The 21,624-nt window shown below is 39.7% G+C and overlaps 1 protein-coding gene across 2 annotated transcripts in view; it reads left to right on the top strand.

Moving 5' to 3' along the window:
- The window catches only part of SMURF2 (SMAD specific E3 ubiquitin protein ligase 2), a 66,461-nt gene that overhangs the window by 22,208 nt on the left and 22,629 nt on the right, over positions 1–21,624 (top strand). The window contains exons 2-6 of one of the 2 annotated variants that reach the window (XM_055727109.1): positions 6,556–6,594; positions 8,186–8,294; positions 16,057–16,190; positions 17,341–17,406; positions 20,988–21,072. In XM_055727109.1, the coding sequence (XP_055583084.1) occupies positions 6,556–6,594; positions 8,186–8,294; positions 16,057–16,190; positions 17,341–17,406; positions 20,988–21,072 (433 nt within the window). Of the gene's footprint in view, positions 1–6,555; positions 6,595–8,185; positions 8,295–16,056; positions 16,191–17,340; positions 17,407–19,503; positions 19,620–20,987; positions 21,073–21,624 lie in introns of those variants that run through there. The other variant, XM_027808229.2, reaches the window with a different exon arrangement.

Raw genomic sequence — 21,624 nt, 5'->3', positions numbered from 1 at the left:
CTGTGCACCTGTAAAACATGTATTTGTTAGGTTTACCTGTCTTTGTGTGTCCCTTCTTGATGATAATCCATTGCATTCTTCTAAAACGCATGAATTTCATTAACTGAAAGTAAATTACGAGTTTATGATCATGTTCTGTCAGTTTGTTCATCTGCAGAAAGAAACACCTTTCAAAGGAAATGAAAACTGAAAGGAAATGAAAGCTAAAAAAAATTTAAAATAAAAGTTCTCAAGAGAGGTTAATTGTAAAATGAAATTTTATGTGAATAGTTGAGATAAACAATTTTATTTCCAAACCTTTGTTGAGGAAGTTAGCACCTGAGCAGCTGTATTTGCAAATCTGCATGGTGTTATTTACAACTCTTTGTTCGATGAATAGTTGAAGACCTCCTGTTTTATATCTTCTCATGTGGGAATTTAGGCAGGTCCAAGGAGGGGAATGCATGCAGAAAAATACAAGTTTCTCGGTAGCATGCCAACAATGGAAGAAAACAGTAGGAATTGTTAGAAACATTTAAAGTATTGAGCCGTACTGCTGGAACCTGTGCACGGTGTGCTGTTTGCCTGTTGCAAACGTTTGTCTAAAATAAATTTACCAAGAGTTTTATACAATGTGGAGAAAAAGTATGTCATGTCAGCCCTCGGTTTGAACACCCCAAACAATTCTGGGGTCCCAGGGGCAGCCATCGGAAGGCGAGGAGGGGTGTGTGTGCACATTCATTTGTCTCCTGTCTCTCCCTCCCCCAAGCAGGCTCATTCCAATCAGCAGTGTAATTGGAATGCAACCACAGTCTGGAGGAGGAAGGGGAATTTTTGGCAAGGAGAGGCAGAGCAGTTGGGAGCTTTATTCAGATTAAAGCATAGATGACCATTCATTATCAGTACAACACACATTAGCAACAGCACAGCATTGTGTTTCTACAGCTGGGACTTATTTTAGTGATTGTATTGCACTGCGTATTACATGCAAACAACTTGGGATCTGATCACAAAAAGCAATGCTAATGGCTTTCATTAAAAGATGGTGTTTCTGTAGGGGGGAAAAAAAGACTTCAAAATGAACTATTGTGGTAACAATTGATAGGCAGCCTGTCCTTCTCCTCACTATCCCGTGTGTTACATATGTTCTGGAGCAAGAACTTTTTTTGGGGGGAGGAAAAACCCTTGGGGAAAGAAAAAAAACACCAAAAACCCAACAGGAATTAGAATGTTAAAACTGTTGGTTGGGTTCAGAAGGCTGAACTAGTTCTTCTGTGGTGATGACACGTGAAAAGCCAGAAGATTAGTAAACATAATTCTAGCTTTGGACCCAGCCCTTTTCTTCCCCCTGTAAACTCGGGGCTGCCTGCTGACACAGTGTTGGTTGCTTACGGGTGTCTGACATGATGTGGGAGGTGTTCTCTTACTAAGTCACGTACCGCGTATTAAATGTGTTGATTATGTGTTTCCTTCTGCCTCTTCAGCTGGCGTGCTCACTTCCGTGGACATTCATGATTGCTTTTTATTTTCTTACCTGTCTTCCCCTGTCTTTCACTGATAGTATTGACGTCTCTCCAACAATACACACATGTAAAAATTACTTTCTTAAGAAGATAGCTTAAGCAATATTCTTTTTTAACATAGAAATTTAAACCCCAATGTATTTCTCTTGTGATTGTCTACAGCTGTAGCCCTGAGGTACTTGTACGTCGTGTTGCTGGGCACAAACACATTTAAACCTTGTAATTGGTCATAAATCAAGACACGTTATAACAGATAGATTAGAGTGTGCAAACATACAGGGAACGTAACACTAAAATGTACCTGTGAGGTAAAGTAGTATTGTTCCTGTTTTGCAGGTATGAAGGAACGTGGTGAACAAATTGGCTATGAACAGTTTGGCTTAAGTTGGAAATACTCATGACGGTTGAATATGAGATCACTACCCTTAAATGCCCAATTTCCTTAAATTCAGATAATGTTTTCTTTCTTCAGGTTGCCTTCCTCAGCACTAGGTCTGTTACCCAGCCATTGAAGGTGAACAGGATCATTGGGCTCTTGGATCATGTCTAAGATGGGATGATTCTGTGAAATCTCATAGATCTTTATCGCTTTTTACTTGTTTTCATTGCAAGCTTCCTACAATGGCACTCTCTACTCTGTGTTCTTCTTCCCTTTAAGTATGGAGACCTTGTGTTACAGATATACATACTATTCTGGATTAAACATACTTTTTAATACAGATATAAAATAGTGGTAATGTGTAACATAGGATACCTTCCATAACAACAGTTCGATGTCATAAAAAGTTTGATTTTTCTGTAAAAATGGTTCCAAAGTAAAAAGCAGTAGTAACAAGAGTTTTCGGTAGCTAGCAAAAAGAGTAAGAAGAGTTCAGAAAAGGGGAGAAGTATTTATCTTTCTATAAAATTCATATTTTCAAGCATCATTATTCCTTTCAGTTTTTTTGTGGGTTCAGCCAGTTATTTCATCCCCCTCTAAAATTGCATGTAAATTTTAATAGCTAACATATAAATGAGATTACAGGAGTTTGGGGATATTAAATATTTGCATTTACTTGCAATAGTTAAATTATTTTTCAGTAAACCATTCTTTTGTCAGTCACTGGAGTAATAAATCAGAAAAAGGAAATTGGCAAGCGTGATTCGCTGAATTCCTATTTTTGAGTATTAGAGAACTATATGTAGCAAAGCTGTCATGGAAGGAGTCTAGGTAGCTTATAATACTATGCTCTTTTCATGTTTCTCTGAACTGACCTGAGTAGCATATGTTAGAATGAGATCATAAGGCATGATAAAAAGGTATTTGATGAATGTATAGTATGTAAAACTGATGTGCGTGTTTGTCTTGGCACGTATATATTGTTCCTTCATATTGGAATATTAATGTTCTCTTTTCTGTAGACTACCCAGGAAGTCTGTAATACATACAAAACATAGCTATGCACTGACTCATTGATACTTTGTAATAAATATTTTATCTACATACGTGTACTAGAAGCCATTAATGTCTTTTGATGATGCACTTATGGTACAATGCTCCCTCCCCCCCTTTTTTTTTTTTAAACCAGTGTCAGTATATACAGGCATTGGTTTGTATTCCAGGGTCTGAAAACCTTCAGTACAAGTTTAAATAGCTTAACTTTTTTTTTTTGTTTAAAAATAATTTGACTAAAAAATGTTTTAAAGCAAGCATGTACAAATAACAAATAACCATCTTCAGTGCCCTTGTTCCTCTTGAGGATCTATTAATGGTGCAACTACGTAGATCTGATAATGATGTGGGTTTGGGTCCAGAACAATTGGCATTCTAACTTTGTTTTGTCAAGGAAAATAAACCTTGCTATGGTTCTTTCTGTTTTTTTACTCTTTAGCTCAAATTTGACATAGGATAGTGGTCTCAAAGATAATGAAATCCCATGAGTTTTATGAGAATCATTGCCTGGATAAAGAGGAGACCCTAGCAGTGACCTCAAATGAGAGGAAAAAGCTGCAGCAAGAGATCCCGTGTTGCTAGACCGCTGGAGAGTCTGCGTGGGAGAGTGTCTGTCTAAATGCCCTACTGCTGGGAAAAGCCTCTGCTATAGCTTTCAGTCAACCATAAAACATAAATCCATAGGAAACCAAACTTCCGTAGTTTTTATTCTCAAAGAGCTATTAATCAGTTGGTTATCAGAATATGCAGGATAGGTTTTAATACAGTGTTGAAGCCATTAGAGAAGCGGTGCATAAACTCTGGTACTTTTCCCACCAATGGGAAAAGTTTTGTCCAGAAAAAGTCCTGAGATAGTTTAGGGCTCTGTGCATGGAAGAAGCTTGTTTCACTTAGAGTTGAGCTGATGCTCCTGGGACCTGGGTGTTTTCATCTAGAAATACCTGGCAGAGAGGGTGTTGTTAATGGAAGATTTCTCTGCGTCTCTCCTGTTTTGTTAACCTGACAAAGCCAGAGTGGGTTGACATCTGACTTTCCTTAAATGTGGTTACTAGAGAGGGAAATCTTGAGCCAAAAATACTAGTTTGTTCACTCATGGCTAATTGTTGGGGAAATGGTTATTAGTCTGTATGTTGTGCATGTGTCCAATCTTATAAAAATGAGACTGTGGTTAAGTTGCACTGGCAGGCTTGCTTAATATTTTGAAAAGAAGTGTTTATAATTAGTTAACCTTGCAATTTCTCCAAAGATTAGTCAAACCTACTTTATTTTGAACATCATACAATTCTGGGAACGTACAGTATGGCTTACTGTGCTATAGATTAATTTTGACTTAACTATCGGATTTAAAGCCTTTTGGCTTCACTTGACGCTTCCCATTTCTTCTAATGGGTGAAACTGTGCAAATAATTACATCTTTTTAAATATATTTAAATAAGTGGCCATCTATATAAGCATCTCTTTTACTGGAAGTTTTTCACCACAAGTTGAAAGGCAGCAGTGAGCAGCAACCAGTTTCAGTTCTTGGGCAAGTGGTGCCTGTTGACAGCTTGGGCTGGGGATACTCTTGGTGCAATAGCATCTTAAGGAATGGCAGAAGTATTTTTCTAAGTTTCTTGTCTTACCTGTTTCTTTTAAGGTCTTTTAAGTTGTTATCAATTGTATGGATAGAATAGGCTTTAAACTGCTGGGCACGTGGAAGTCTTTAGTGACTGTGGATTTTCATTACACCATCCTAAGGACTTTAACTGTTTTGTGGAGCAGTGATGTGATGGTCTGCATCCTATATGTGCTTGAACTCCAGGTATCAGAAATACCAAAAATGTTTGGTACTGTATTAGTACTTTACTACTGTTGACTGTTTACAGTGAAGTTATTGGGTGAAAATCCCTTAAATAGAGCTCTGCTTTAGGTTTACCATTATGTCTTTGAATGGAGATAAATAATTTTTTTTACCTTTATCATCTTTTAAAAATAACAAACTGCAACTAGAAAATTTTTTTCAGAGTAATGATACTGTTATTAGCACCCCCTCGCATCAAACTAAGGTGCTGAAACTTTTTCCTGGGAGCTTGAATGTACCTTTTCTGTGGTATATGTCAATGTGCAGGGGATTGTTACTGTGACTACCTGGAGTCATTAATAGGTGTCCCCTTTTGTTTTACGGAGGACCATAGTTAGACTCGAGTAGAGTTTTAGCTAGGTTTAAGAGTGCTGAATTCCTATGGAAAGCGGTTTCACTAAAATCAACATCTATATGAACGTTAAAATTGGGAAAACATTAATTCCATTGATTTAAAATAATATGCAACTTTGTGCAAGTATGCAGAACTATTCAGGGTGGTGCTTCTCTGCCCTGGCTGTGGATGTTGCTATGACAGTGCTCGTGTACTACCTCTGCTTAATTTTATTTGAAAAGATACTGTAAAAGAAATTAGAGAATCGGTGGCCCCCAGGATCAGTGGGGGAAGGCATGACTAATTTTGTTAGGTCTTAGGTGGTGTCTGTGGGATGCGCTTCTCAGATGCACTTTTCTGTCTTTGCATTTCCTGGTAGTAATAATATTGGCAATCTCATAAAAAAAAAATACCCCAGGGAATGATATACTGAGGAGTCTTCTGCAGCGTTGGTTCTAACCAAGTACCTCTTTCCCCCTCCCCTTTTTTTCCTTTCTATACTAGCTGTGGGAATTCATGTTTTCACTCAATACCCAAGAATCCTTTTGTGTTATCAGTAAATATTTTAATGTTTCACAGGGGAATCTAGTATTTCCTGCTTACTAGACCTGTGATAATAGATAAGCATATGTAGTTGAACAGTGTTGCATTTTGTGAGAAGTCTTCTGTGTGTACCTTGGCATCTTTGTATGAAAGTTGTCCTGTTTGACCTTTTATTTATTTTTATTTATTATTATTTTTATTCTATTCTCATACGGAGTTGTTTTCCCCTTGGTATTTTTAGCTGACAAATGCAAATGTTCCTCCCTTCTAATGTAAACAAAAAAGCCTGAAAAAATTACCCACTTCTACAAATAAAACATATCTTTGGAGCCATCAAAACTCTGGCATTAGAAGTTAGTCTGCTCCACCCAAATGTTTTTCAGGTAAAAACCTATTTAGCTACCACACAGGATAACAGAAGTGCCTAGACAGCCTAATGCACTATTTCTTATCATCAGGGAAGCTTTTGCTGGTCTGTAGAACTAAATACAAGACCCTGCTTGTGTGACACTGCTGATTTTACTGACACAACTGTTAGTGCCACTATATGGCGAGCTACTTAGGAATGGTCCGGTTTCTTCATTAGGTAAACACTGAGTAGGCAAAACAATTGAGAATTATAAAAAATACAATAAAATTGCATGTGAAACTGTTCCCTGGGGAAATCACTACAGTATCACTTCCACTATAATCTATCTAAAGGTAAATTGCCAGAAGAGGACACTTCTGGCTCAGCTTTCAGGAATTATTTTATGTGACAATACAAATGATGTAGGAGCTCAATTAATTTACATTCATTTTATTTTGAGAAGGATTTTGTGTAATGCTGGGCAGGTAAAGTAACTTTTTATTTTTTTAAGTTGGGAATCAGCAACTTAATTTTGTATTTCTGTTTTTCTTACAGTACTGTGTGCAAAAAACTTGGTGAAAAAGGATTTTTTCCGTAAGTAGCTGTTAAGTTTTATACATTTATCGATGGGGTAAATATTATGGAAGTTCTGTACATCAGTGTTTGCACGTGATCACTGTATTAAGATATTTGATTTGAGGGGACCAGGTAGTTTTGTTTTCACGCCATTTTATTTCAGGGCTTCTAATTTTTTTTCTTAGGTGACACTTGTCACAGCTTCATAATAATAACTAAAATACTGACACACTCTCTGTTTTTGATGGGAGTGGGAAACAAATTTACTCTCAGGCAAATTACATGTTTTTCAATTAGTGCCACATATTTATTAAAATGTTTTTGGTGTAACAACTTTTTGTCTGGCAGATCTTAATTATTAACTAAGCTGCACATCTTCATTATTAATAATCATGTCATAATACTTACCTACTCTGAAATTATATTTGAATTAATTTTAATAATGTTTTGAAAGAAGTTCTAGGGGGTGGATGAAGGAGGCAGAAGGGGACGTCACCGGCTGTGCAGGTCTGCACGCACGGGCCGCCGGCCGCCTCCCAGCCGCGGGCAGGGAGGGTCTGAAAGATCAGGCCTGAACTTTGAAAAGAAGTTGAAGACGGGAACAATACAGAATTATATCATAGTCTGTCATTCCTCTAAAACTTGCTTTTTATCTGGATTTTTGAATTGACGGCAACACGCCTAACAAAAACCCCTCAAGACTCGAAATCTGTGATGCGTTCATGTCCTGAAGCACAAGTCTTGCAAGGTCCCGCTCCCCCTGCCCCGCGTGCTGGTGTTGGTGCTGAGCCGCCACCTGCTTGCTTGGCTCTGTCCCGAGTCACCTGGGGAAGGGGGACTGGGGCAGCACTTGTGCTACAGAAAATGGGAAAGCTATTTCACCACTCACGGGCCCTCAGAGGAGGGGAGGAATGAGCATGAGGGGAAAAAGGGACGGGGCCACATGGCTTCTGGGCATCCATGGTGGCACCATCCCTTTGGGTGTTGGGTAATAGGGGGTTATATATTATAAAATTGTTGCAGCAGAGCTAATAGTAGGCTGCTCTGGCCCTGCTGCTTCCCTGTCCTCAGCTGTGTAGTTTGGTGTCATCTTTGTTGATTGTTGATCAGCTGAACTGTGGTTTGGCGTTTCTGAGGTACGGAGCGGGCAGCAAATGGAGTAGGAAGCTAGCAGAGACCTAAGTGGGCCTCAAAAGCCAGTCACCTGTTACAGGCGGTGTCCTGTGATACCAGCAACAACCAGAACTGTGGTTGTAATTAATATTAAAAAGAGGAAGAATGTAGACCTGTTTTTTGTCTTTTTCCGAATTCTTTAGATGCTGAGAATTTACTCAGTCCTGAATTAGGAAGATTGAGTGTTCAGATTTCCACCCCCTGCAATGTGTGTGACTTACAAAGTTTTTGCTGGTCTGTATCTGTGAAATGGTTAGTTCAGCCTCTTCCTGCGCCTATATACATCAAGTTATTCCCATTCATTAAATGTGGCTCTCATTTATGAATAAAAGGGTACTTCAGGTAAAATACTAACCAAAAACAAATACTGTGTAGTGATACAGGACTTGAAAGCATCCTGATCCATTTGCTAGTTTTTTTCTTTTCCTCCTCTTAGGACTTCCTGATCCATTTGCTAAGGTTGTGGTGGACGGATCTGGCCAATGCCATTCTACAGATACTGTGAAGAATACACTTGATCCAAAATGGAATCAGCATTATGACCTGTAGGTGGTAACAGTGATAACCAAAGGTTTGAAGTGGAATCCTCTAAAGTACATAGACGTTGTCAGATGTTCGTAATACTGTCCTATTTACAACTCGGAAAATGTCCCAGAGTGTATTAGTTTAAGTGAAAAATACATGTCTCAGAATACAACTTTCTTATTTCCCTCAAAATCCAAACACTACACTTGGTTTCCTAATGATGATGTCTGCAGCATGCTTTACATGTACCATAGCACTATTTTATTGTAATATTTTCATGTTAACACTTGTGTAAAATGAAGCAAATATTTGACAGTATTTCCCTCAAAATGCTCTTCTTTTCATGCGGTTTTTGTCTGCTGCAGTGCTACGGTGTCTTTTCTTCTGCGTGCCTTGTGTTCAGTTTTCTGTCCCAAATGTTGTTCTTGCTACAAATTATGTTGTTATCACCTGAGCATCTTGGGGTGCTTTTGAGCAATATAATCAGTATGGCATGTATATGTCATGTTTTTCTTCTGTCTTTCTAAAGCGTAGAATATTCTGTATAATTTATTAAAGCTTTTCTGTTTTCATATAGGTTTCTTTGTGTTTGTGCATGCTTTATTTTCCCTGTCTTTTATCCTTTTATTCTTTATCTTTTTCCTTGGGATGGAAGGTGAGGAAGAGAACAGTTTTGCCTCATTGTATTCTCCTTTCTTTCTAAGGCATTTTTCTGATTCTAACGTTTTTTCCCATGGCTCCATTCCCGATCTGTATTATTAGAAATTGTTTGAGCATGTTTACGTTAGCTTTGGCCATCACCAAACCTAGAGCAAATCAAGTATTAGTCCACAGAGAACTTCTCATCCCCCTTTTTCCCAGTGAAGAAAAGCAGCTTGATAGGTCTTTTAGCAGAATGTGGAAGGCCTGGTTTAAAGTGGTCTTGACCTAATCTTTTTTTGAATATCCAAGACTAAATATGTGAAGTCATTGTTCATAATGTCTTGGTGCAGTATAGAAAACATTTTCATTACTGCTTAACAGAATATCATTGGCAGTTTCATGAAATAACAGCACTTTCTCTGAGGAAAGCTGTAGCATTATAGTTTTACGATTCAAATTCAATCCAAGCTTAGATTCTGTGAGACATTAATTCATATTCATTAGAAAAATGGATATAAACCAAGTTGAAGTTCATTTAGAAGGAATGGCTTTTTTTTATTTAAAGAATTCTAAGTTAATTTTAGGGTTTTGATTATTAAACCTATCAAAATATTGATTCGTATAGAACATGGATTTCAGACCTCTGTCATTCTGCATCTTCTCCAGGATCAGGACCAGGATCAGACTAGAACTCAAAAAAAATCCCTGAAATGTGACCACAGACTTATATTTTTTTTTAGTTAGGTTGGTTCCATTAATAAGCATTAATTCATGGCTTTACAGGGATAAAAGGAGAGTAAGGTGGAAGGTGCTGCCAGTGTGACTTGAGTGTAAAGCCTTCCTGTAACCTTTGGACAGCTAAGGAAGGGATGCTTTTGAAGAAGGAATGATGGGCCATCATCTGGCAGTTACCTGCTCTTGGATTCTGATTTGAAAATGTCAGTGGTTCCCTGCATCTTCCCCAGTATCTGCCAGTTGGGTCTTGGTGGTGTGACAATGCAAGCAGGCAGCTGGCAGGAGTGGGTTCTGTGGGTTGCCGAGTGCTCCATGGGCTAATGACTTGGAGACTTGGTTCCCTTCTGGAGAAAAGGAGGAGCAGAGGACATGGGAAATGAGAGAGGAAGTTAATATGCAGTGAGTAATGGAAAAAAATAGTAAAATCTTCAGAAAAAATTCCTTTTTGGTTACAATTTTCAAGGAAGGATGAAGAGAAGGTATTTTTACATTGTTTTATAGGACAAGTCATGGTTGCATCTGGATACTGTAGTTGTCTTAGCTTTGTGGCGAGGCTGTGGTTGCAGTCCACAGCATGTTATAACAAGCAGAGATAGAAATGGGGCTTCTGGTATAAATTTTGCTTGGGCAGATTTGGGGCATCTCTTGCTGAATTGTCCTAAGGATTTTAGACTTGCACAGAATTTTTTTTTTGGGGTGTTGGTGGTGTTGTTGTTGTTGTATGTGTTTTGGGCAAGGAGATCCCTAAAAAAATAGGTTTTTTTTAGTTAGGATATTATTTTCAATATAAATTGCTTGTCCTGTAGGCAAAACTGCTTTGCTTGCTTATGGCTTTTGAATTCCCTGATGACGGAGGTATGCACAGCATTTGTAATCCAAAGTAAAATTTAGCATTATGTCAGGCCTTGTAATTTGGAAATAATCCTTTCCCCCTCAAAACTTGCTTCATAATAATTTAACCCCTTTTACTGTCTTACCTTATTCCTTACTCTGGAAACTTTTTTCCATTTATAAACATCAGTCACCTAGTCTTCAATTCCTATTTAAAACAGCAGTAAAAATTGTTTTACTCTGTTTATGACTCATCACAGCCTGGCTTTTATCTTAAGGTAACTTTTTACTGTAATATACCTGGTGTCAGATCTCAACTATTCATCTGCACCAGATACTAGGATAATTAACTTTTACTTTTGAGGGAAAAATAATAATAAAATAATGGGAAGAGTAACCATCCTACTGCTAAGCACCTGATGGCACACCTCATAGGTTACAGAACTTAATCTTCTCATCCTTTTGAAAATAATAGGTGTGTTAAACTTCCTAATGTTTACCCTAACGCCAGACCATTGCATGGGAACGCTCGTCTCTGCCTTATGACGCTTCCCAGTGTTGCAGGAAATGCTTTGCACACCAAGCGTAACAGATGGAGTCTTGGTGGCAGCTTGCCTGCTCCTGCCACCACGCAGTGTAGGAAATCAACCAGAGGAAGGTGCAGTAACACAGAATTTTCTAAAAGAAAAATTCAGCCTTCCCCCACCCCCTGAAGGTTTCTGTTGGTTTTTAAGTAACTGTAATAGGCTTATGTGCAGTAAAACTGCCTCTTGGCTACGTTGGGCTGATTGAAGTGTCCTCAGCCTGGAATTTGTATAACAGGTTAACACTGCTGCTAATTAACAGTCTCGTGTATCATGTGATGGCATATGCAAATGGCACAGTAAGATGGATCTGTTGTGATATATTTATGCAATAATGTCTGAATTAAGTTGCTAATTCCAAGGGAATTTTGTGGTTTGCTAACCTGATTCAGCACAATAGATATTCTGTTGTAGAAGATTTTTGTGAAAATACTTTTGCAGTGTTACAATGAACAAAAAAGGTTTTGCTTTTGCCTTATGTGGTTCTTAATTCATCTTAGTGTGAAAGGGAGCCGTTGAATTAGTTGCTTAGATTCTTCAGCCTAGATGGGTGTGTGTGGCGGTGGGGAGGGGGGGCTGGATCTGGGAGGCTTTCCAGGAAGAAATTGCCAAATAGTTGCTGTCTGGATGTAGTTTAATGTCAGTAAAATACCATGCTTGCCCTGGATGTATTCCCCTTCCTTATTTTCAGTCTTGTTTCTGGTTTCCCTGTTGTTCAGGTCTTTCCTCAAAGCTTTGAATAACCAGACTTAGCACATTTACAGACCTTCATGCATTCAAAGCATTTAAACACTACCTAAACCAGCAGTTCTGAAACTTAACAGATCTTCCTTTTTCTCTTCCTTCCCCTTTCAACCATTCTGTGATAGCCTCTAGCTCTCCTCCAGCTCTCCTCCAGCTGTCCTGCGCTCACCTCTGGCTCAGTCCAGCCCTCCCTGGCAGCCCGTGCCCCTAAGGCGTACCACGGCGTATGGTCTGCTTAGCTCTAAAAGGCACTTGTACCATCATCTCCACCAAAACTTAGTCCTTGTCCCATTTTTACTCTGTGCCCTTTAAATATGTGCCCCCAGGCTCTAGCATGGGCTCGTTGCTGTCCTCCTTTGTTACACCTCTGAAGCCTAACCTCACCCAGCTTCCACAGCTCTTCCTTTTCCCGAAATCTGCTCACTGTAGGTTCTGGTTCTGTTGGGTGCCGTCACGTTGTCAAGCCCATGCACTGCCCTGGCAGAGCTGCCTTTCTCCCCCAGCCCCCCAGCTCTCCTCTGCCTAGCCATCACTGGCCATCCTGGATCCCTCTTGTGGAGAGAAGGTAACAGCTCGGCTCAGACAATCCTAGACTGGACTCTAAAGAGCCCTCAAACAGCTCCTTGCAATTGCTTTGCTGCCTTCGTGGCACGGTTTAGACCACTCTGATGAATCCAGTGCGCTTTGCATCTCAGGTGAGAGCATTTCTGGGCTGCATCTGGCCTGTCTCAGCAGATGGGGCCGTCCCAGCTTAAGCCCATCAGGCGTACAAGTCAGCTGAACTGCTGCGGTGGCCTTGGCAGGACAGCTGGAGCAGAACCCTCTGTGCCCACTGTTCTCATGGTGCAGCGGCTCTTACAGGCTCAGCTGGGTGCTGGGCTGGGAGCACTGGGGAGGAGAAAGGGGCAGCCAGTCAGTGCCACGTGTCCCCACCGCGCTTCAGCCACAGCCTCTGGCTGATTCTCTTCTCGCCATCCCAGATGCTCAAACACCCTTCAGGTGCTACCAGAGATGACGGCAATGTCAGGGTGAAGGGAGAGTTAAAAGTTAGGTGATGTTTTTCATTATAGCTCTTTGCACCCTCTTCTTCCCCAGTCTGATAATAAGTGATTGTTAGATCTCAAAGCATAACACAACACTACCATTACATTAGAAAAATTTCAGAAATTGGAAAATGGAGGAACAAAGTGATTTGTCCAGGTTGTAAAACGACCCCGTGTGACAGCATGGATTAGAAATAGGGAACTCCTGGCTTCCAAGCACAGGTTCAGACCTCTCGGTGTTGCGTTTCTCTCTGGAGGGAGTACATCTGGCTTGTCATCAGGAAGAGGTGTGTGCTTTTTCAGGAATTTCTCCCCCCCACCCCCTTCTTCATTCTGCTTTTCTCTACCAAGCTGAACTCTTCAGGGAAAGTGTGTATAATGTCATGGGGCTGAAAAGTCACTTCATACCAAACCTTCCTGCGTGGTATCCTGGCTCAGAAGGAAATGCTACCTTGGGAAAGATCGTTTTGTTTGGACAAAGTGACAGTTGCCCCTCTGTCTTAAAATTTGATTAAAATGTTTTAGAGGTTTCCAGTAACGCATGTACTTAATTTTTGTTTAGAAGTGGAAATGCTAAGAGTAGGCATTTTTCTTAAAAATTTCTGAACACACAGTTTGATCTGGAGCCCTAATGTATATGGAAATTTGAACTTCGGTTTTCACTTCATTAATACTTATCCTGTTAGCTCTGTTGAAGTACTGTGAAATAGATATTGCTGATAGGGTAAAGTAAAAAAAAAAAAAAAAAAAAAAAGCTCCAAGAACTTTAGTTATGAGAAGGAAGAAAGAGGCATCCAACAAAATGAGTGTTTTGTGGGTTTTGTTTCTGGTGCTGGTTTTTGTTTTGTTTCGGTTTTTTTAAAAAACTTATTCACTTTATTTTTTGGAACATTCTTTTTTCATAACAAATAAAATTCCTAGCTCAGGCTTTTATGTTGGAACTTTATTGCCAGATGATGTAAAACAAATGTAACTTATCCACCAAATGAATTGGAAATGTCAACTTGTCCTACCGTCACTCTCTAAATGCAACCATATATTTTCATGCCTGAAATTAGGCAGAAATATAGATGAAACATTTTGCTATAAAGCCAACTAGCAGTTACTGAACTATTTCTTTTCTTCCTTCAGGGGAAAAAAAAAAAAAGGACATTTTTATTTGGAAAATGCAGCTTGTCTTGCTTATTTCCTTTAAATGTGTGAATCGGCCAGGTTTGCTGGTGCAAAACCCAGGGTATAGTGGTAATATAGAAGTTCTCACCTGTTTGGTATGGATGGCTTACTGTCTGCATCTTGGCCATGAGAACGTCACCCTGAAATGTTACAGTAATTCTTGGAAACTGTGTTGTATATTCAGCTGTTCTACATATTATTCAAACTGTTCTGTTATGAAATTGTGTTTAACCATATACCTTTGACTTTTTTAAAGCAACAAGGAAAACTGGAAAATTCAAGACAGGTCATGATAAGTCTTTATTTTTAAGTGCACCTAACTTGTTCTCATAAGAATTTATTTTAAGTACATGAAACATTGTAGACTGCAACTGTGCACGTGAATACCCATCTTCATCTCTCGTTTCTTTATGCAAAATTGGCATTGTCAAGGTTGTAAGGCCAAAAATCTGAGCTACATTATGCAATCAGTTTACTATTGAAAGAAACTTTGGGATTTTTTTTGTGTGTGAAGTTTGTGTTTTGCTTGTGTGTTGGGTATTTTTGTTTGTTTGTTTTGTGTTTGTTTTGGTTTGGTTTGGTTTGGTTTAAATGTGCATTGGTTATTTTAGACCACGCTCATGGGTATGTGCCTACAGTTAGGCTATTCCATCTTCTACTTACTGGATCAGTCCCTGTCTGCAGGTGGGGAAAAGAAGTTGTCAAAGTTCTGGGTTTTGGAAAAGGAAAAATGGGAGAAGCGTTAATTGAGAACTTAGCTGATCACAGCTGCAATTTTAAGCCATGACAGTTACAATTGTTTGGTTTGCCAACCTTGACAGTATCATTTCTATCTTTATGAAAATATTAAGATGTTTTAAAGCTGATAAAGTCTCAGTCAATGGGGGGTGATGTATTTAGGCATTGAAGGAAAACTGATCAAACTCAACCAAAACCAAACAAAAAGCACTTGGAACTAAACTGCAGAAGGCCAGAATTTGTGGTCTGGGAAGGGAGAACTACAAGCAGTTCCTGGGATCAAAGCCAGAGCTACAGATGCATTTTCCTCAACTTGAAATAACTGTAGTTCAGTATTGGCTGTAGCTGATTTATCTTAGGTGTTTTGAAACTGTCCTCTGAAAGTTTTGAAAACAAGAACTAGCTCACAAAGTAATTGCTTCTGAAGGACAAAGCTTCAAACAAAAAAGCAACAATAAAATAACCTATGGTGTCCAGGTTTCCCCAAGTCTGTAAAATGCAGATCTGGGTTTTACAAAAGCATTTCAGCGGTAATGCTGTGAGGAGGCAGTCCACGCGTGAGCAGGGAGCAGGAGGGGAATGTGGCACATCTCAGCTAACATATGTGATGGGTCACATTCGTAATAGGTAATGTATGTTGTAAACGAGGCCCTTCTGAAGCTGTCTTCATAGTAAATTAGCTTCCCAAAGATTAGTTAACTGCAGATGTATAATTAGGTTTGCCTTATGTTTTCCCTGAGCATTCAGAAGAGCTCTAAACGAGGGTGCCTTGCATTGCTGGTGGTTGGAAGAGTAGCCTGAGAAGCAGCAGCAGATGAAGTGCTGTGAAAGGATGCTGAACTGATAGGTTCTGTCCTGGCATTTGGACCGCTCTGCCTGCTAGCCTGCTCACAAACACATGCTGCCACGAGCATTGCTGTTGTCTTTGGTTAGGCTGAGCTTAGGCATGAATCTAAGCATGTTTGTAGCTGTGGTCGCCCGGCCAGCCCACAGCTTGTTCACGTTATTGTTTTTAAATGGATTTTGATAGACTTTGGATTCACTTGAACGCCTTCTTCCAGAAGCAGGATTTTAGATTAGTTTGTATTCAACTCCTTCATAAGACATGCTTTCATTAAAGTATAATGTGTACATCTTATGTGAAGATGACTTACTCCCTGGCTGATACAGTGTGTGTTAAATTTTTAATGTAATGGTTGATAACCTTTTTTTCTTCCGCAAGATGATTTCTGGAGCATCTTCAAAGTATTCAGTAAGTTTCACTCACAGTAGTGTTTTTCCACATTTTTCAGATATATTGGGAAGTCAGATTCAATAACAATCAGCGTGTGGAATCACAAGAAAATTCATAAAAAGCAGGGAGCTGGTTTTCTGGGTTGCGTGAGACTTCTTTCAAACGCCATCAACCGCCTTAAAGACACTGGTTGTAAGTAAGCTAAAGACTAAAGTTTCCTCTCCTTCAGACCAAACTTCTGTGCGCAGGCTTTTGAAGAGTGACAGTTGGACTTTTTTTTTTTTTTTTTTTTAATAAAGCTTTATATTCCAGTTAGTTTGGCAGTTTCTAACAGTGTTTTGTGACTGAGGATAACACGAGTACGTTAGAGCATGTAACTTACCTTTTGGCTTTTTAACTCCTCTGCCCTGTTACTGTCGACAGCGGTGCCCTCAGTGCCGCAGTCTGGCTGTGGAATGTCAAGACTGAACATACTGTGTTGGAATTCCAAAGGAAGACAGGTTCTCCTTGCCTTCAAATTATCTTTTTACTACCTTCAAAAATGTAAGTCTTAAGGAGTAAACAAAAGGGTAAATCTATCTTGAAGCTAAATTTGTAGTTTAAAAATCAATGGGCCTTCAAAATTAATAAGACAATTTTATCGTAAGATATTAAGTGCTTTGTCACACTTTGAGAGGTTTGTATTTACTTTTGAAAAAGTTAACATATAAGATGTTTAATGGATGCCACTTCTGAACAAAATTCGGTGCACTGTTTGTGATGGAAAAGCAGTGCTTGGCTATACAGATGATAAAAGAAAAAAGCAACATGCTGGTAGAGAAGTGTTGTGATTTTACCTTCAGTAACAGGTTCTGAATAACTGAAGTTCTTCTTCTTAAATATTTGTTGCTAGACCAGTGTTTCAGTGCATGGCACTTTGCTGAGTTCAATGCAGTTGCGCCTACCCAGCACGGAACACGTGGGCTGGTGCCGCAGGGTGGCTCCGGCTGTGCTGGTGGCGGTGCTGAACTGGAAGTGCTTTGTGGCAACGGCTGGTCTTCACAAAGGAAGAGAAGTCAAAATACTTCTCACAATCACTTGAGACATCCAATCTAGGATAATGTCATTTCCTATTCATCAGAAGAGCTTTGTGAAGTTGGAAAAACGTTAAAGCAATTTCTGATTTAAATTTATGAAAACAAAAAATGAGGTCTTGACTGAAGATTTTTGGTTTTGCATTCCTTCACCCATCTCTTAAAGTCTTAACTATCTCACACCAGGCTGAATTTTGTTCTGATAGTACCTGCCTTTCAAAGGCAGGAAAATACTGTTATGATTTACACTTTATGTCCTTCTTTCACAGATCAGAGATTGGATCTGTGCAAGCTTGGGCCAAATGACAATGATACTGTTAGAGGACAGATAGTAGGTAAGTAAGGGGTTTTATCTTTTCGTTCTCTTGGAGCTTAATAGTAGCTATAGAAATACCATTCCCAGATGTCAGTTTTCCGTGGGTTTTTTTTGTTTGTTTCAAATTGTGTCTGGTGCGAGAGCCACTTGGATCTCAAGCTAGAAGTGTGTATGTAGAGACTTAAAAACAAACAAAACAAACCCCAAACTGAAACAAAAAAACCCAGCAGAACGAACCACCCCCAAAAACCCAAAACACATCACACACGCACCCCTTATTGTAAGTGTTGGGACAGACACTTTGTTTTGTCTTCTTCTAACTCATAAACCCTCAATAATGCAAGAATTAAAAAGATAGCTGACAAGTTGTTTGTGGATACTTGTTTCTCAATTTCATAAAAACTCTTTGGTGCGCTCTAAGTTGTTTCAGAAGGCAGTGTTTCTAGTAGGTCGCTTAAGAAGTTAAAAAAACCAAAGTTGGCCAGGATAAGGAGGTCTTTATTTTTCTGGCAAGATGTTAATGAGAACGTTTGGACATGGGGGAGAGAAAAGTGAATTTGCATGCGCAGGTTTATGTTCAATTCCTAGTTCAAATAATATCCAAGCAGCATTCTTGTTTTGTCAGCCAGGGAAAACTATTGAAATATCAGTCAGCAAATAAGGGCTTCAGTGCATTTGTTTGCTTTCCTCAGAGCGCTCTGCTGAACAGTACCTGTGACTTTACCTCTCCATGTTGCTTTAACCATCTGTCTAGCATCCGTTCTGCAAGCGTTTGCACAGAATTAAGATAAGAGTGAGGTGGCATAGGAGAGTCAAATGATGGTAGAAATGCGGAATCGTAAGTGCGTTGCTGACACTTCAGACTGTTCTTGAATATTAAATTTTCCGTGTGAGCTCGCCCAGAAGAGTAAAGGATAAAACAGTCGTTTTTCTGGGGTGCGTTATGTTGTCAGTTTGGTTTGCTTTTTGGTTTTGCTCCAGTATGCTGGTCCCATGATCATCCATGCTGTGTGCATGTGGTTTTGTTTGTGGGGTTCCTTTTAGGAGGAAACAGCTCAGCGGACAGGAGAGCTTGTTCAGGGTCTGTCTGAGCAGCAGAGATGCTCTCTGCCCACAGCAGTCCTTCGGACACTGGCGGGGACTGTACCTTAACACCCTGACATGCTCTCATGCTGCCCTCCAGAGTATGCAGCATGCATCCTTGTCATCAGGACTTGGGAATGCTAGCCTTAATTAAACAAGAAAAAAACACACCAAAAAACCCACAACCATGCCAAAGCAGAAGGGTCTCAAGGCTATTGGGATGCCGGGTGGGAAGCCTGGGGTGAATACCACGCAGTGTGGGCATGGCAAATACACTTCAGAGACAACTAGTCAGTAGTGTGGGCATAAACTAGCCTGACCAGTTGGCTTAACCTGATGTGTGATCGTGAAACATAGTATAGCCAAAGCAGCACTGGGTCTTTGGGCATGCCGCTGGGGCTGGCCCTAATGAGCAGGGGCTGCCGGATCGTGCACTGAACCAAGAAAACACAGTTCGTTGGGTTACGGTGGAGACTGAGAACAAATCTGTATGTCCACTTTCCACTGTTATTATCAGAAAGGTCAGCTGTCCTAGTCATGGCTGTGTTTTAATTTAATGCATCCTTGGTAAGATTCCATAGACTTCTGTCTTTTTTTTTTTTTTTAAATTCAGTTTGTTGTTATTAATCCCCTTATATTCTAACCTTTCTTCACTAATGCAATTTTGTCGAATGGGTGAATGAGCCTGAGTAAAACTAGGTAATTCTGCTGCAGTAGTTAGGTGGTGGAGAAATCTTCGTTAAAAGTCAGTCAGGAGATAGAATAAGTTAGACTCTCAGTCCTTCTAATGATAAACTGGCTTAAATTAAGAGGCTATGCAAGATTGGAAAACAATATTAAAATGTAATGGATACCTTCAACAGATGATAAGCTTCCACATCAAGTGCACATGGGTATGCCTTTATTATTTGGGACAAGGAGCAAGGGGATCTTTATCTTAAATCCCTGGGGTTATCTTCAAAGGGGGGAAGAAAAGGGGACGCTTGTGGGTAGTGGATGCAAAGGGCACCTGAACTGTGTCTTAATCTTGCAGCTCTCTTCTGTGCCACCATTTTATTTCTGATGTGGCGGTGCAGAAAAAAATGAGTCCTTACTCATTACAAAATGAAGCCGTGCACAAATTTTGGTCCTCACGTAGGCAAAGAGGAGGTAATTGCCTTTGTTCAGTTTCATTTTTGTCTGTGTGTATTGCTTGCCAAACCTTGCCTACATGCAACAATGTCAACTTGTAATGTGTGGGTCTGCAGAATAAATACATCCTCCAAGATTCTGATGTGGTTGAAATTAAATTGGAGGTGTCTTTTGCTCTAAGAAGTTGTTTTGTAGCATTAGTGTTCGTGGCAGACCAGGAGTAAAGCGAGTACATACTGCAGGGCTCCCTGGGTTGCTCTGTTGAAGGCCTAAAATGCTGAGCTTCAAAACATGTTGTTGTTGCTGAAAATTTGGACTCTGTGGCAAAAACTGCTAGTACTACTACATCTTCTTTAACTTTGATCTTGACAAGAGTTTGATCATGTCTAGGTTAAGGTCTGTAAGTTTATTTCACTGCATATATAAATATGACTTGAAAGCAGTTGTCCAGGGGTACAGTAGTGCCACCTCAAGAATTGTGTGCCACGGCACGTATTTAGTTTTTTAAGCAATCGTTTTATTGTTAAAGGCAAAACAAAACATCAAAAAAACCAAACCCAACCCCAACTCCACAGGAACACAAGTGTTGTAAATTACCAGATTGGACACTTGCAAACTATGATACTGGGAACAAAAGCTGCCTGAAATTTTTTTTCTTGTCATAATTGTATTACAAAAGCTTCAGGCATAAATATCCATTACAATGAAACATGTGAGAAATAAAAATTAAATTTAAAAAAAAGTAATGCAGTTTTGCTGAGGGCAGTAAGGGCTTTTCAGGGTGCTGAGCACTGCTTTGTGTGAGCGTTGCTTTTGACTTCTTACCACTGGCGTTAGAAAATAGCCAATAAACCAAATGTGTAGTGCTTCTAGAAGTGAAATTTTGCCTGATTTTATGTGTGTGTGTGTGTGTGCGTGTGTTGAATCCCCTGTTTGCACAAAATACATGAGGAGTCAAAGACATACAGGAACCTGTTATTTTAGCTCTTTCTGTTAGAGGTGCTCCTGTTGGCAGTGCACGTTTGGCACTAGCACTGTGCCGCTTGCTGTCCCAGCCGTGTGTGACGTTAGCCACCCTGCTGCTGCCAGAGGAGTGTCACAGTCAGTCTCATACGGAGACAAGTTAAGACAGCTTCTCAGTTCACTATTTTCAGCCTTAACTTGCATTCATATTCTTTAAGCTAACTTTCTTGAAGTCAGATGTAAAGGATTACGTGTACGAAAACACGCAGCGTTTTTGTGTAACTCCTTAGTTTGTGGGAAGGAAAAAATACCCAGAACATGGCTCAGCTTAGTCCTCCAAGTTGTACCATTTCTCTTTCAGATATCACTGTAATTTGCATTCAGGTATCATATCTTTAATATTTTTTTTTATTATCTTAATAGTAAGTCTTCAGTCCAGAGACCGAATAGGCACAGGAGGACAAGTTGTGGATTGCAGTCGGTTATTTGATAATGATTTACCAGATGGGTAAGCTGACATCACTGTGGTGTAAATACAAATACAGCTCATACAACAGGCTTTTGCAGTAATGAGAAATCAGTGTACAAATAGGTTGATTCATTTTTATTCTTGCACTCAGAGTTCTACAGTTTTGCATTTAGGAGCAGGAGATAAGCCAGCTAGGATACACAACATCATTAATAGTTTGACCCCAGTCTTGTCTCTTCTTGGAAAATGGGAGGTGGCATATATGAGTAAATGCAATACAAAATATACTTATCTAGGAAAACATGTGTCTTTCAAATTGTAGAACTGATAAGCTGATATAATGTTAAATCACAGCCAGCAAACTGACTTCATCCCTACAGCGTTTTTGTAGCAAGGTAGTGAATGCACAAGCCTGGCTGCCTTCCACAGCACGCTGCGGAGGTGTACGCTATTATAAAAATGGATTGCTTTTTCTTCCATGTAATTCATAGTGAAGAAAACATGATTAGAAAAGGTAATGGAGCCTGAGTTCTTGCTGTATTTACCTGCCAAAGCCTGGGTTTAGGATTTTGGTTTGTCCCTGTGAGATTT

The sequence above is a fragment of the Falco cherrug genome, chromosome 1, assembly GCF_023634085.1.
Source record: "Falco cherrug isolate bFalChe1 chromosome 1, bFalChe1.pri, whole genome shotgun sequence".
NCBI lineage: Eukaryota > Metazoa > Chordata > Aves > Falconiformes > Falconidae > Falco > Falco cherrug.
Note: the sequence above shows the minus strand (reverse complement) of the source record. Positions and strands in the feature narration are given on the sequence as shown.